Source organism: Solea senegalensis, linkage group LG14, assembly GCF_019176455.1.
Source record: "Solea senegalensis isolate Sse05_10M linkage group LG14, IFAPA_SoseM_1, whole genome shotgun sequence".
NCBI classification, from domain to species: domain Eukaryota; kingdom Metazoa; phylum Chordata; class Actinopteri; order Pleuronectiformes; family Soleidae; genus Solea; species Solea senegalensis.
In genome coordinates, this window is record NC_058034.1 from 5,644,559 (window position 1) to 5,660,468 (window position 15,910).

Genomic DNA, 15,910 nt, shown 5'->3' on the forward strand with positions numbered 1-15,910 from the left:
TCAAACAGATCTATGGCCTTTTGGAGGTGCATTCTGTGGCTTCCTACAAACTATTTAATACTTATTAATTCTGTTATTTCTGCTGTAAATGGCTGTTTAGGATTTTCTTCAGGCAGTTGGGGAGTCAACCACGCCCTGAAACATCTTGGTGATTGTTTTATTTAAGCAGGCATGGGTACGTTCAAAGAACAACATCGTGTTAATTATTATTACTCATTTGAATCGATAGTGACACGAGGCAACTGGGGATGTTGAGTCCAGACCACTTTCCCTAATTGCATAAAAAATATAAAATACACACTCTCAAAGCAGCATGAGTGGCCAGCAGAGCAACAGAAGTATGCATGTGATGAAGTTTATTATATTAAATTAGTGTTTGAATGAAAACAACAGTCATCAACACTTTATATTTGCTAAAAGAAATTATTTGAGTGTCAGTGTCTGTCAAAAAATGGAGTTGATGTGTATCAATGCACCATTTTTAAGTAGTTATTTGGAAGTGGTTTTTGTTGTGGGTGTATGACATATATCTGCATATCACGTAGACTCCACCACTGACCTGAACCTTTGTCCTTAATCTCTGTGCGCCTAAGTTATTCTTAGTGTTGCTGAGTAATTTGAAGTGCCAATAAAAGGCCAAGCAAGTTCTACTACTGGTTGCTTTAAATAATAAATGTTTTATTTATTTAGGGTATAAGTTATTGAAACAAAAATAGAAATGCACAAATATAGTGATATAACCATACCACAACAAATAATTTCAATACTATGATGGAATTATATGGAAATGTGTCTTTGATTAATGCACGTAATGCTCTACTACTGGACAGTTATTTTAAGGAAAATGTTCATTTTAAGACAGACATCCTGTAAATGTAGATCTGTCTTCAAACAGCTGTCTGGTCACACTCACCACTGTCTCTGGGTCAGTGGATGACAGGTACTGCAGGCACATGCAGTCATCCCAGTCCAGAGCAGCCTGATCTCCCATCAGCCCTCTCTCTGCCAGCTTCATCACCAGCAGAGCGCGTTTGACTGTCAGCCAGCTGTTCACTGCCGCTGTCACCGACCTCTCAGGATTAAAGAGTGTGACACTGGGGCCCCAGAGGAGCACCTGAAGCATGGCCACCATGTCCACAATCTGGAGACTGCTGCTCTCATTCTGGAGCAGTGAAGACAGGTGATGAAGACCTCTTTGGTACGAGGACTTGGATGGATTTGGATCTGAGTCCAGAGATGAGATTGAGCGCTCTTGTGGGGCCAAACAGTATTGAAGCAGGGCCCCAATCTGGGACTTAATGGAGGGAAGGGGATGAGATGCAGACGGACTCAAAGACTGCGGGTTTAACACAACACGAGGAGAACCATGTGTCCTCCATAACATCTGGGTCCTCCCTTTACTCGCCGTCTCTTCCCACTCCGTGTCTTCTTTCAATCTGCCGATCTTGAACCCTTCCCCCTCACTCCTTTCTCTGCAGGACCACACTAGGAAGATCTCCCAGGGTCTGAGCTCGGATGTGGTGGCACTGGTGTTGTACAAATGTTGTGAAGCCATTAATATCTGCAGCAACAAAACACACACCTGTCTGTCCCAAACCAAACTGTCTGCACTCTGCAGGGACCTGCTGTCCTGAACAAAGTCCTCCAGAGTGGCATGAGGCAGGTCTCTCTCAACACTCACAGTGATGCCTTTGTCAAGTAAAGACTCGACTGTGGTCACATTGCTGATGGCAGGATCTGTAGAATACTCTGTGCTGCCTCCGTCTGGTGGATTAGCGGCAGTGCATCCCGGTTTGAAAGGAGTCGTGGGATCGCTCCTCTTCAGTTTGATGCTGGGTGTGAAAACAGCAACCACATTTTGCACATTGACATGTGACAGCTGGTGTTTGGTTGGATTCTCATTGGTCTGCTTGTGCACCTGCAGAGACAAGAAAAACTCATGACCCATGCAATGCAAAACGTTTTTAAAGATCCAATGCGTAACGTCTGTAATTTCCAAAACACTAACACACCAAACCACCAGCCATTCGCAAGAGGCATTTATCCCATCAAGCCGCTCAAAGTCCTGTAATAATAAAAGCCATCGTGCTTTACTAACACGATGTTGCCTTCGTCACTGTTTATGTAAAACAAATCACTTCCTGTGCAAAACTCGGGTCTTCTCGCCTTGCAGCGAGAAGACCCGAGTTCGAGCCCCGGTTGGAACAAGGGCCTTTCTGCATGGAGTTTGCATGTTCTCCCCGTGTGTGCGTGGGTTCTCTCCAGGTTCTCCGGCTTCCTCCCACAGTCCAAAAACATGCAATGTGGGGATTAGGTGAATTGGACACTCTAAATTGACCGTAGGAGTGAGTGTGAGAGTGAATGGTTGTTTGTCTCTAGCGGTGTGTGGCCCTGCGATGGACTGGTGAACTGTCCAGGGTGGACCCCGCCTATCGCCCTCCTGTGACCCTCTAGTGGAGGATAAAGCAGTTAGATGATGAATGAATGACTGACAAAGAAGCGACTCAGGCCCAACCACACCAGTGTATGACTTCCAGGCATTTTTCAAGCATCTTTTAGAAGCCGCATGTGAGCTCATTTTGGCAATGTATTTACATTTAAAAGTTATGCCGCTCACAGCTTTTTCGTTTTTTTGTGGCCTTTCTGCTGCACTTTTGAAACCTGATGGCAGTTAAGAGGAAGTGTCTTTGGTATTTCAACTCATTCGCTAATGCTGATAAAGATCTTGTGTGTACTGGAGCTTATTGCACACTATGTGAAACATACAAACTCCATACAAATGTTTGCACACATATGACTGCAGGAAAACTTACGCAAAAGAGAACATGTGCAGAATACTGAGTGGAACAAAGAGCTGTAACAATACCTTTAAGCCAAGCACCCTCCCTGGGAACTTGGGGCTCTGCAGGCTGTAGTAGAAACTGTTACCAATCTGCTTTGGCTGACTGCCCTCATTCAGTAGGAAATCCTGAGGCTGGTATGACCTGGCATGATTGTCTGTGGCTTCATCTTGCAGCAGGATCCCAGCCTCCATGTTCTGCACCACCCTTCTCAGGAAGAGTCCATGGCAATGCTGAATCCCCTGAGAAACAACCGTCTGGTCATCAAAGCCGCCGAAGAGTTGTGGCAGATGTTCGTCTGCGGTGTCAAAAGACAGCTGGGAGAGGGACAGCGAGGGGACGGGACTCTTTCTTGCTGTTTTAACTTCTTTCCCACATTGATGGAAATAGCTGCCAGCTACTGGTGCCAGCATGTACAGAGGGTTGTCGTAGTTCTGAGGGTTTTTCGGCAGAAGAGACAGGGGAGACCAGGGACACTGTGGAGACGCACTGGTGGCAGGAAAAGAGAGGGTGCGAGCAAACCTCTTCTTTGGAACAGGCGGTGGTGTCCCGTCTGAGAAAAATCTCTCCTGGTGTCGAGACGGATCTGAACAACACAGTGAGGCGAACATGGGTCAAAGTTTGGAACACAGCATCTCTAGGAGGTCGAATAAGGTTGAACGTTAACCTCCATACAGTGGAAAGCTCTCTTTGTCTCTTCATTAAACAAGATCAATTACAAACAGCAAAACCTACAGAGCTCAAAGTTGAAATTCAGTTAAATCATTTCATAACTTAACCATTAACAATTTAATTGTACTTGGTACAATTTTTGTGGATTTTGTGATTGATAGAAATGTCGTCATGATGGACTCACTGAGCATCCCATGCCCTTTATTAGAAGGGTTTATTTGCAGACATTGAACATACTACCCATACTTATGTTTGTATATAAAAAAGTGTGGGGTTTTGTAGCCTTAAACCTGGTACTTATTCTAGTACCTTCTCTGGCGAGGTTGAGGTTGACACGTGACGTCGTCAGACTGCCGTGCACTGATTGGTGCCGTCACAGGAAGAGTCACAAGAATCAAACCATACAATACTGAACTGTAGATCAGTTATAAGGACTTTACAATCCTGAAAACTTCCTGAAAATCTCATCACTTAACAGACGAGTGTATTTAGTGACGGCACTGCTGAAGCCGGCAATCGCGAGCTGCATCACAAACCCTGGCGCTGTATTTCAGGTGAGTGACTGTGCTCCGGTCATGGAGGAAGAACTGAACTAATCTTTTTAATGATTGATTCTAATGATTCAGTACATCGAAAATAACTGCTTTTCTTTTTTCAGTTTCATGCATCCGTGCTGTGATGACTCCGCCCACGTTTGAGGAGTTACTACTAAACTGTGAGACGAGGCGGTACCATGTAGTGGAAAAGCGCCATATGTAACTTTTGCTGGACATGCTCTCTGTGATGGCTCATTTAGAGGTGGAGTAATACACACACACACACACACAGATTATCTCAGCAAAGAAATAATTAGATTTTGGTGGTGGCGATAGGGAATCTGTCTCAAAAGTAAGCTTTTCAGATGTTACTTCCTCTCTTTCAGTTCTCATTAGTGAAGTCTGGACTGAGAGTCCTGAACCACACACAGAATACTATATCATGGTTTGACTTTGGAACACAAAGCTACTTAACAGGATGCACTAATATACGTGACAGCTATGGATTATATTGTAATTCTGTAAACCTACCGTAGCGCTGGTGTATCGGGCACTGGGCTGCATGACAATCTGTAGGTTCAATGAAGACGTCACTGAATGCGTCGTTTTGAGCCTGGAGTTCCACAGGACTGAGTGTAACACATTCAGCCTCCACGCTGGAACGACTTCTGAGAAACAAAACACACAGAATAACAACCACATTTAACACCTAAGCCTCAAAATATCTGGACCATAAAAGGGTGGGAAAATGTCCTGTGAGTACGTGCTTTTGCAGTTAGTTAAATATTTAAATTGAAGAAAAACAAAAGGTTTTATTGCGGTAAAACACAGCAGTTGTGCATGAACACCAGATTTTGTGTGTTAAATTTGAACAGTATCAAACATTTTCTCGAGTCTTTGTTACTCAATGTGTAAAAACAGGCCAGAAAAATGCAAACTATGGTAATATTGTGGTAATAACCACACGTTGGCTTTGACATACAACGTCTCATCTTTGAGAAACCGCTGGAATATTTTCCGATAGCACAAACCATCACATGATTTTGGTAATGCAACGTGAGCTTTTTCGCATACGTGTCGTCTGCGAAACGCTCAGTGTTACCCCTTTACAATGAAATACTAAATTGCAGGACTGGTTTGTTGGAGGATATAGAACAAAATGTGTTATTTTCATGTAGAAAATCAAGGTCCATGAAGGTGCCATATATGGTTCCTTCCCCCTGAAAATAGTATATATGAGAATATACAAGAAGAACACGTGAAAGTAAAGTGAAAGGAACATTATTTTAAAACAGCGTTCCCCAATCCTGCTGGTCCTTGGGGACGTCTGTCCTGCATGTTTCAGATGTTTCCCTGCTGCAACACACCTGACTGATTTCATCACCTTACCATAATTCATTTCTGAGATATTACCAGGAGACGACAGAGTCGCATGACCATACTTTTTGCCTTTTCGGAACTGTTTTGGATTTCCAAGTTACCAAATATAGTTCTTTGCCCAGTAAAGTGTTAAAGCCAGGAACATATCTGCATAACACAGCAGCTACTCCCAGCTTGTCTTATGTCTGGTGCATCCACTCTTGGTCAGCTGACATCAATAATCAACCTGTATTATTGTTAATCATGATTAATCATGATTAAAAATGATTATCTGTGACGATCTCCTACCTCATGGTGAGTAATTCAAACGGGTTAAAGCTGCGGTTGGTTGGTTGGTTTTACCTGTGCTGTTTGAGAGGCAGTGCTGGTGGCAGGTCGTCCACTCTGCTGACCGAACCAGACGCCATCGGGAACCTGCAGAGTAACAACAGTGAACTGTCGCTGAATAATGTTCATGTGCGGCTCACAGGGGGCAAAGTGGCAGACTTCCTGTTCCTCCCTCTGCTTCTACCTCTCACACTCTCCCCTGCATGTGTCGTGAATTGACTTTTTCATGAGACTGCGCTGCTTCTGCTGGTTTTCCTTTTTTTGTTTTTTTTTTTAACTCTTATCATTTTTAGCCTGTTTGAGGTTACACCGGAAAAGAAGTGCCTGTTGCGAGGGCAACACTGTTCCGTGAGTAAACCTCAACTTGACAGAACAGCGAAGAACAGTTAGAGCAGTGACACTTGGTTTTTTTCTCTCTCTCTCTGTCACAGTTGATCTACTTTCAGTGTGTGAAACCACGGCATGAACGTTTCCCCTGTGGATGATGCAGTTTGGGCCTTTACATATGCAACAGCTCCAACTAGGAGCTTTTGATCTCCCATGACTTTTATTGAGAAAGGTACAAAGGTTTTTATTTTTTATTAATTTCCTTGGTTTTTGGATAATTAAACCCCACAAAATGAGCTTGACATTAAGCTTCTTTTGCCGGTTTATGACAAATACCCATGGTGCAATAGTGATCTTTTATTATGATCCATTTGTCTTTTATTTGAAGTTATTTGAAGTGAAGTACAACTTTACAATTAGAGTTCATGTGTGATTCGTCATTGATTTATTCATTTTTATTATCATTAGCAATCATAGACAAGTTCTAACAGTTTTCACACATGATCCAATCTCACTATTTTACTGCTTTTTGCAATTAATCTTACAAATGACACGTCACCATTTATAGGAGTTGCTGCAATTGATAATAACTGGAACATGTAAAGAGCATATTTGGATGGAAGTTATGGTCTGTAATTACATTTGAGAACTGGGTCTAATAATTCAGATGATGTTTTTAGACCTCTTTTAAGAAGGATTTTTTTTCCAGTGTGAGATAAAATTCATGTGGTCACAATGTTATTAGGTCAAAATTTAAGAATATTATCCCACAGGAGAATTTAGAGGAACTCAGGAGTCAGTAGGACGTGTTCTCTGGGTGCCGTACATGGTTTCTACAAAATATGATGTTTGATTGTTATGTTGATGAAGCCTAAACCTTAAGCTTAATAATATGAGACAAGTGCAACAGCAGCGGTGTGATGTCTGCATCCTCCGTGACGCAGAAAACATGTGTAATATTGTGTCTACATGCTGTGGTAGCGTCACGCTACCTTAAGTGTATTCCTGAGTGTGTGCTGCTGATGTGCTTCTGCTCCCAGTGACTCACACGTCCACTGTGTTAAAAGGCTGTTTTCTTTCAGTGTTATATTTACACCATTATACCCCGATCTCATTAAATATCTAGAAACAACCCAATATGGAGCTGCAGGGAGGATATTGAAAAAAGGAATTTTACACACAATGTCTATGGCTTTTTACGCAGGATAAACTTCCTCCTTTTACTTCCACCTGAAAACAGAAACAAAGAAAGGTTCACATGTCAGAGGATGGTCACACGCTCTACACACACTGACCCACAAGTGTCACATGATGTTTAAGTGACTGCTTAGATATCATTCTGGCAAGTGCTGCTCACAGACCATTCTCTGTAAACTCGAAACCCTGTAGATCAGCAGTTTCCAGCCCATCATGGCACCAACAACTACAAAACATTTAAGGTCACTTCAATCACCTTTCTGGGCTTTTTCCATATTATTATTACTTACTGCAATCTAAAATAAATGCAGCTTCTATAAATCGGTCCTCGTGCTAATTAAAAACGCTCTGTATGTCGAAACTAGTCTTGAACAGTTTAATTTGTGGTGCTGTATGTGAATTTTATTGCATCATAATGACACGTATACAAGGATGGGATATAGCACCTCTCTGGATTACACAATCATTTTAATGGATGCTAATGACCTTTGAGTCTCATTTGCCTGAAAGTATTAATGTAAGATAAATGACACCCTGCACATAAATAAACAACATAGGGACTGGTTATAAATGTATTATTTTCGCTTTCATCTACGTCGCCCACCACTATACGAGTGGTGCACTTTGCGTCATGAGTCCCTCTTGAGTTTCCTTCCAGAAGGACACATTAACACACTGAGAGGGAGTGACATTTAAGACCATGAAAGCAGTGGAGGAATTAATTAACCTCAATTACACGGGAGATGTGAGACATTCACCCTTGAATGTTCCTCAGCTTTGATTTAATTGCCAAACAAACTGCTTTTGTTCGATGAGAATAAGGAACTGTGAGTAAAAATGTGAAATAAATGAACACACGACACTTCCGTGGTCTGTTTTTGTTGTTTTATTTTTTTTTCATTATGACATTTTCTTTACATTTTCTACGACAGTAGAGACAAAATGAAGTCATACAGTCCCATGGTTTCCTCCTAATGGCAGGAGGGGAAGTGCTTCTTTATAACGTTGTAGAAGCGCCTTTTCAGCTTGCTATCTGGCTGTCTGGCTGCAGGAACAAGTGAGACGGTTGTGCTGGTGGAAGAGGCAGAAGAAACTTTTATTCCCGACTTTACTGATCTCCCGTGACTCTGTGAGTCTGCTGAGCCTTTGAAAAGTCTGTTTTTGACTCCAGGCCTGTGAGAGGAGTCGTGTGTGATGTCCACTGTCCTTGTGTCTGGGGCTTTCCAGTGGCAGCACGCACATTCCTCGTCCTTAGTTGAGCGTCGTAGCCCAGTCTGGCAGAGAAGTGCCTCCTCGCTCACCATCTGAGGACTCTGGCTCAAGGTGATGAAGCCATACGGGGTGGTGACTTTGGTCAGGTGGGGCAGGGAGAGGGCTGCTTTGCTGGCGGGGTCCAGGCAGTGCTGGGCCTCGGGGCATGGATACGAGCCCTCCCTCTTCAGAGGAGACCTCCTGTGCATCGAAGGGTCAGAGACGCACCGCTCAGCTCTGCGATCTGACACGACCAAACCTAAACTGGAAGACAATGAGATGTTTGAGCAGGCTGGAGAGACAGAGACAGATGACTCCGCTGTCCTGGAACTGCTCAGGTCTTCCTCTGACTCTGCATCCTCTTGCTCTTTTGCCTTGTTCAACAATTTTAAGCCACTTTGCAGAGACAAACTTGGTATGGTGAACTGTGGGATGCTGTCAGGTGTCAGGATATTTGGACAAATGTTGTCCCGGCTTGTCTGTGAGTCCGATCCCAGAGAACAACCAAAGGACTTTGCGCTGTTCGTAGCCCACAAGAGTGCGCGGATCCCTGCGCTGCTGTGCCTGCGGGCTGTGGAGAAATCATCAGGAGCATTGGTTCCATTGCTAATTGCTCCAAAGCTTAACGTCCTTGTGACCGTGTCCTTGTACATGTTTCAGTGTCTTCCACAGTCTTTGCTCACAGGTTTGGATGTAGATTTGGGAGAGGTCGATGAAAGGCAGCTTTTATACATCTCTGCTTCCCACATGTTGTGCTCCACCAAACCCAGCACATACGTAAATGTGACGAAAGCGAGAGCCGGACGTGGTTTCCAATTAGAGAGCTGGACAAGTGGAGGCATAATAATAATGGGGCCTCTTCATATGCTAAAAAGCAGAGAGAGCAGCAGCAGTTCAGTTCCACTCAAAGCCACTGACGCCTCTGTGAGTGATACGATGCAACATGTGACTTATTTTTAGCCACTAACACTTTCAGACTGTTTTTGATCAACAGAATGGATGCAACCATTAACTACAACTACAAGCAGGTATAATCAGGGTCTAAGCCTATCCTGCTATGTCCCAACGACCGGATGGGCAGAGAAAAGGAAATAGAATTTGCTGGAATTGCAGGGAAGAGGCACTGCAGTTGGATTTAAATTAATATGCTTAGATTAACTTGTTAAACTTGTATTCAGAATATTGTTCCTATTTATTTATTCATTTATTTCAACAGTCCAGGAAGTAGTTAGGGAAGAGCCGACATGTTACTCAGTATCGTATAATACTGGTTCTCTATATTGTAAGTTAAAATCATCGAGTCATTATGTTATTTTCTGCTTTACGGGAAGAGAACATTTGTTACAGTTAGAGAATTATGTCTCTGAAATAGCTTGAAATGCATCTGGAGCAAATAAGCTTGAAATCTTCACTTTTAAGAAGATGAAACATCATAAAGCTTCTTTTAATTATTAACTTAATTGACTAATTTAGTAATCGATTAATAATCGAATAGTGGTAAGATATGTTTGTATTTACATATCTTACCACTAGAGTACATGTTTATCAGGTGTTCAAACACTTCATTAGGGTCTGAATGCACTTGTCAGACCTGTAGATTCTGGTTGATGAAGTGCTCAAACGAGTCACGTGACCACCCTCTCTGTAGGTTAATTGGTGGGAGTTGCTCATTAGTAACACGTGCTTATGCTGGCACTGATTGGCTCGACCGTTGGGAAGTCAGGGTACATTTCCCGCTCACTGAGGTTCAGCCTGTGCAGCCCGGCAGCTCCACGTTCTCCACCAGGCCTCAGACCAGACCAGACCAGACCAGACCAGCAGCAGGATGACTGTTGAAGTTCACAGAGACACTGTGGAGCAGGAGCAGCAAAACACGGAGGTAGAGATGGAGTTTGGAGCTTGTTTGGAGAAGTTTGGTGGTGTTCTGTTTTCCTTCACCTGTGTTTCCTTCTCACCTGCAGGACCGAGTGGAGAGGAGAGACGGCGTACTTCGCTCCGTGCTCCGCGGCCTCTTCTGGCCTTTTGGCATCGTGGTGCGTGCAGCGTGTGTTTTGAATGTTCACGTGTTTTTTTTTAAATGTGACTGCGTGCCTCTTTTTAACCTGAACGCTCGCCTGCAGGTGCGTGCCTACCACGGGTTCTGGTGGGTCATCGGCTTCCGGCAGCCAAAGCCGAGTGTCGCCGTTAACCCCGAGGTTACCAGTCCCGCACGTCAGAGCCTCGCCGGCCGCAAGCGCCTGCACCGGGTCACACGCCTGCTGCTGTCGGTTCTGCCCCGCTGGGTGCAGGGCGCACTGGGTTACCCGGTCTCCAACAGCATCGGGCTCTCCCTCTCCCCAGGTACTGTTCCCCTGAACTTAGTGTCGTTTTTAAACAAGTGTGTGACATGACGTCACGGCTAAAAAACTTAATATGGATGATTTCTGTGTCCTAATGTGACACTATTGTGATTCTTTGAGTTGCTGGTGAACAAACTTGGACTTTTAATGGTTTACTTTAAAGTTGTGTCACCAAAAACTCTATGTACAATAGACTTGGGGTTTTCTTTTGGAAAGTGTAGTACTGTTGTTGGATTGGTGGTCTATGGGGAAAATTAGGAGTTCAGGGGTTTAATCACTAGTTTAAAGTTTATTCTATTACTACTAGTTTATTGTTTTAATTTTTCACCAGCTGAGTGAAAAAGTGTTAAACTATTGGAATGGTTATCCATGTGATTTGACGGTTGGTAAGTTCTTGGTTATAGCTCAATTTAAAGATGCTATTGGGTGACTATGCTTCATTTTAATGGTTCTACATGATGTCATGGTACTAAAGTTTTACGTTGTTAGTGGTCTTAAACCAGTCTGTGGGAAATGAGGTAAACATACCTCCAGAATTGTCATCTTTTCAGATGTTAGTTTTGCTGGATTTCTTTTAGCGAAATGTACAATTTTTAAGAAGCTAAAATCAAGTTTGATTTTAGTGATGTAGTCGTCTCTCTGAGCTTTCTATACTGGGTATGACTTTGACTTTAAAGTCACCAATAGATTAAAAAAAAAATAATTGCAGCCAATTTTCAGTTTCCTAAATAAAATCTATCAACTGAATCATTCAATCAGGATTAACCTTTAAAACGTTATCTCCAACAGAAATCAGAGTCTCTCCTACCAAACCATGTGGAAAGGGCAGCAAGAGGAAGCAGGATGAGTTGGATGAGGACGAGGAAGAAGAGCATCAGACCTGGGTGGAGGCACTAAATCAGGAGCTTGCTGATGATGAGGACCCTGAGGAGGATCCAGACTATGAGGTTGGTGCCATCTGCTGACGGACTTCATATCAACCATTTGGTTCATACAATTTGACTTGAATAATCTCATAGTAATGATAGACTCTGGCCCTTTCTCAATATTCATACTTGTGAAATGTCCTAAGCCTCAGTCCATGTATGGTTCTCATACCCGGAAGTGTTCTCCCTCTGCCTGCTTTACAAAGTATGCATCCGGTGGTGACTTGTGAAATCCATGTATCCCAGAATGCATTTTGACAGAACATGGCAGCTGATGATACAAATTTATAAACGTGAAAAATATTTTTCTGTCTCGGAACGCAGTTTTAAGATCATATGAGTCATTAGAATTAAAACGTGGTTTGTATTTATAGTTTGGCAGCGATGTCAGAGGTGATAGCTCCGCCTCTGCGCGTGGCCACGACAGAGCAGCGTTCCCACAGCCTGTCCTGATGAAATAACTTTCAATTTTGCTTTTTGTATGTGTATTTAAATATACTATTCTACACTGATGTAATATCTATTTTCAACATGGTACTGTATTTTAATTTGAGTTAAATATTCAAAACGTGAAATAACCAGAATTTAAAGTATTATGTTCATTTATCAACACTCTGTAGGTGGCAGTTATGGAGCTTAAGCCACCTGCCACTCAAACAGTAGAACAAGGAAGTAGCTGCTCTTCCAATTGAAGAGATCATACTTGTGTACTTCTCAAGTACATACTTGGTTACTGAGAAAGGGCCTCTAGCTTCAGTTTCTGAATGTGTCCTGTCAAATTGCACAAAAATGCAGCAGCTAAGGAAACGCATGTCTTTTGTTCTCAGCCCAGTAGTGTAGAGACGGAGAGTGAAGAGTACCGCTCGCACAATAATACAGAGAGTGACATTGAAGTTCAAGAGAAGGGAGTGGTCATTATTCAAGATGTAAACGTGGTAAGATAATGGCACTTTGATTTAATAAATAAGTTGCTCAACATGAAGCACTAACTTGACTCTTGTGTTTACAGGATATTGACCCTTCAGCTCCTGTTCAAGTTGCTTGTCCTGCTGTTTAATGTTTGACTGTTGTATATTTGGAGTGTTTTGTATGTTTATATTAACAATAAAACTATTTGCCTTGCCATTGCTGTAGCCTCCCACTAGATGGCAGTAAAGATGTATCTACTAAAGAGCTGTAATGTAGTTAATGGGGGAAACTATGTCTCCTTAGGTTTTAAATGTTGTATAGCAGGATTCAGGCTTTGAAATGTGCTCACCTCTGCCACAAAGAATAAAATGGGTCACACAGCCCTTAATGTAAATGTGTTTTGTTTTAGCAGTACTGTGAGTTTCAGGGGACTTGGTGTTAAAATACAGATGTTTACGCATTTCGGTTTGACCTAATTTAGATGGCATAAGCTGCATGGCAAGGGCTGAAGTGTTAGCTTTTCTATAACATGGTTACATCTTAATGACATGTGCTTAATGCCTAATTATGGAAACATTGAAAATGCGTTAATGTCTCGTGACGCTGTGTCCGTGCCTCAATACTTTAATGACTTGTATGAGCTGCTTAATACTTAAGCTATTTGACTGGAGTTCATGCAAAATGATCCCCCCCCCACGTGTGCTTGGTTCTCTGCTGCATGTGTTACCCAAGTCTCAACACAAATAGACTTGTTACCCCTCTTCTGTTCATGTTCACATACATGCTTGAACTGTCTTGTATGAACATATTTGGCAGCATTACATCCTCTTGAACACAGCTAAACACTTGTCCAGCCATCAGCACCCACTCTGGAGATGATGACATGCTTTACCTCTTACACTGGTCTCCTTCTGAATAGATCATATATATGGTAATGTTTTTCTTTACAATTTATAAGCTTTTAACAGGACTTGGTGTTCTGCAGTGGATGAAGTATTAACCAGAATGAGTTGAGCTGTAATTATTCATGTTTAAAGGGACACTCCTTTGTTCATGAAGGTCACTTTATACTCAGCCTGGGGAAACTGGTGCTTTTCCACTATGTAAATTACCCATGAGAGAAATCTCAGATGAACCATAGCACAATCCAAAATGTAACACTTTATTTTCAAACACTTAAACCCACAGAACTTAGAGGGTTATTTCATGTCTCTTTTCCACCTCTAATGATCCAAACAACTCTTGGTTTGAAAGATGGCACGTGGATCACCTAGCTACTTTCATTTAATTCTTGAAAAACACTGTTTTGACTTCCCTTTTTCTTTTCCCCCTCAAATGTTTTTCACCTCCTGAAGCTTGGCTGCAAAGCCAGCTGACACCTCACTGTTATGAATTAAATGGTTGATGTGTATTTGTGAGAAGGGCAGCAGCAGTGAGTGCTGGATACAGAAGAGGAACTGATCTCTCTGGGGCCTCTTGCCTCTGTCTGAAGAGTAGACTGCTCAATGGAGGCAGAGTTAAAGAGCATCGACCTCTGTCTGTGGTGTTTGAAACCAGCTGGAGCCTGAGGATCTGTCTTTGCCTTTCAACTTAAAGGTGAAAAACACTGGTGTATGGAACGGGTTGTAAATTTCATTTGCAGTCCCTGACTGTGCTTCGGAACAAACACAGCCTTTCTCATGCTGTGGCTGCAGTGGATGGTTGTGTGTGTGATTTGCTGAGATGATCAGTTTATGAACACGGTGGTCCTGACATTTTTGTCTCGTGTCACAACGTTTTATAGATATAGTTAGTTTTTAGACCATTGAACTGGGAAATTCTAGTGTTGCAGTGGCAAAGTTACACCATGTCAATTTTGGAGAATGTGCTCTCCTGTCTGTCCATGTATTTATTTGGAGAACGCGTCACTTTTTGTTGCACTTTTGTGGTTCTTGAATTTTATATGAGATATATATATATATATATTCATTATATGTGCTCCATGTAGTCTCATATTTGAAAAGCTTTGCTCACAATAATACATTTACAAAAAAATATATACTGGATACTTACACATAAAATGTCATAATATTGCTACACACAGTACCTTTCTCACAGTTACCTGTTTTGTATTTTGGGAGTCACTGTGGTATAAGATGACTCTTATACCACATGGCTTTTTTGGTTCTAATTAAAAAGTGTCTTTATTTATGTCCTGCAGAATGCTCTCCGTCACATTTCTTCCTGATTGTAGCTGAGTGTAAACACAAACAAGTTTATTTTAAGTGTCCTCATGTTGTTTTCTTTCTGGACCTATTTAACACAGTCCACCTGTCCTGGCAAAATCATTATTGCAATCTGGCTGTAAATATGTTGCGGTTTTCTTTGCCAGCAATGTTTCGTCACTGTTTGATCTGAATTTAATGAATGAGAGTTTATGACATAACATTACATCAGCGTGTTGCAAACAGGTTTTAACATGAGCTCACACACCATGCAGGGGGATGTGACGGCAAACCAGTGCTTAATTGTTTTACTATTTATGGACTTATGAATATACCTTTGAATATTCATATTCAGTAGTGATTCAAGATGAAGACACACGTCTTTATAACTGATTGAGGTGTTTCATGCAGAGAGTTACTCTTCACTTTATGTCTCATGCTCACAAGCTGTTCGGAAAACCTGTTTTATGTGAGGAACTTTAGTGTTGATTCAACACAGATTGGTATAGAACACACACACACACACACACACACACCCAGAGGCTGTGCTCACTGCAGAACCTCCTCATGTAGGTCTTGGTGACATTGGCCAATTGTCACCTTGAATGAATGGCAGCAGGTGCTGGCTGTTCCCCAGACACCTCGGTCCATCCTGCAGGCTATTATCCACAGCATCACAATGCGACTCTCTAATGTCAGCTGACAAAAGTCCTCAAACTCACTCCCATGCCTCTTACTTTTCCACTGTAACCTTCTCTGCAGCACAGGCATGCAGTTTATTTAGCTTTACTCGCAGCCTAATCACCAGCTGTCCCTGCAGGTTTCAAGAGCATCTATCATCTTCAGCGATGAGAGCAGCAGAAACATAATATAAAATGAAGAAGACAGGTGGTGAGGTTTCATAAACACTAAAGTGAAACTACATGAAAGCTGCTTCCTCAGGGACACAATTTGAGCAAAAATCTTTAGAGATAATTTGACCTGCTGGTTTTTTTTTGTTAG

At 42.3% G+C, this 15,910-nt stretch overlaps 2 protein-coding genes across 3 annotated transcripts; one reads left to right on the forward strand and one right to left on the reverse strand.

The window, feature by feature from the left end:
* Positions 1-37: 37 nt before the first annotated feature.
* Positions 38-6,109, reverse strand: peak3 (PEAK family member 3). The gene is made up of 4 exons (XM_044043982.1): positions 5,771-6,109; positions 4,580-4,716; positions 2,867-3,426; positions 38-1,918 (listed from the first exon to the last, which is right to left on the reverse strand). The coding sequence occupies exons 1-4, from the start codon at positions 5,833-5,835 to the stop codon at positions 854-856; spliced, it is 1,827 nt and encodes a 608-aa protein (XP_043899917.1). The 5' UTR covers positions 5,836-6,109; the 3' UTR covers positions 38-853.
* A 61-nt stretch (positions 6,110-6,170) lies between these two features.
* org (oogenesis-related gene) lies at positions 6,171-13,087 on the forward strand. Of its 2 annotated transcripts, XM_044043984.1 has the most exons (7): positions 6,171-6,314; positions 10,179-10,409; positions 10,492-10,563; positions 10,651-10,870; positions 11,659-11,816; positions 12,623-12,730; positions 12,805-13,087. In XM_044043984.1, exons 2-7 carry the CDS (start codon positions 10,356-10,358, stop codon positions 12,850-12,852), a joined length of 660 nt encoding a protein of 219 aa, XP_043899919.1. In that variant the 5' UTR covers positions 6,171-6,314; positions 10,179-10,355; the 3' UTR covers positions 12,853-13,087. The 2 variants fall into 2 exon arrangements, with proteins under 2 accessions (XP_043899919.1, XP_043899920.1); XM_044043985.1 differs by lacking the exon at positions 6,171-6,314 and having other exon boundaries at positions 10,042-10,409.
* The last annotated feature ends 2,823 nt before the right edge of the window (positions 13,088-15,910 follow it).

What these genes read in the sequence shown, in the direction of transcription:
- org (XM_044043984.1), top strand. Translation starts at nt 10,356, where the DNA reads ATGACTGTTGAAGTTCACAGAGACACTGTGGAGCAGGAGCAGCAAAAC. An exon ending in CGGGCTCTCCCTCTCCCCAG is followed by an intron (nt 10,871 to 11,658) that starts GTACTGTTCCCC and finishes TATCTCCAACAG; the next exon opens with AAATCAGAGTCTCTCCTACC. An exon ending in TTATTCAAGATGTAAACGTG is followed by an intron (nt 12,731 to 12,804) that starts GTAAGATAATGG and finishes TTGTGTTTACAG; the next exon opens with GATATTGACCCTTCAGCTCC.
- peak3 (XM_044043982.1), bottom strand. Translation starts at nt 5,835, where the DNA reads ATGGCGTCTGGTTCGGTCAGCAGAGTGGACGACCTGCCACCAGCACTG. An exon ending in CCCGATACACCAGCGCTACG is followed by an intron (nt 3,427 to 4,579) that starts GTAGGTTTACAG and finishes TGTGTTGTTCAG; the next exon opens with ATCCGTCTCGACACCAGGAG. An exon ending in GGAGGGTGCTTGGCTTAAAG is followed by an intron (nt 1,919 to 2,866) that starts GTATTGTTACAG and finishes TTGTCTCTGCAG; the next exon opens with GTGCACAAGCAGACCAATGA.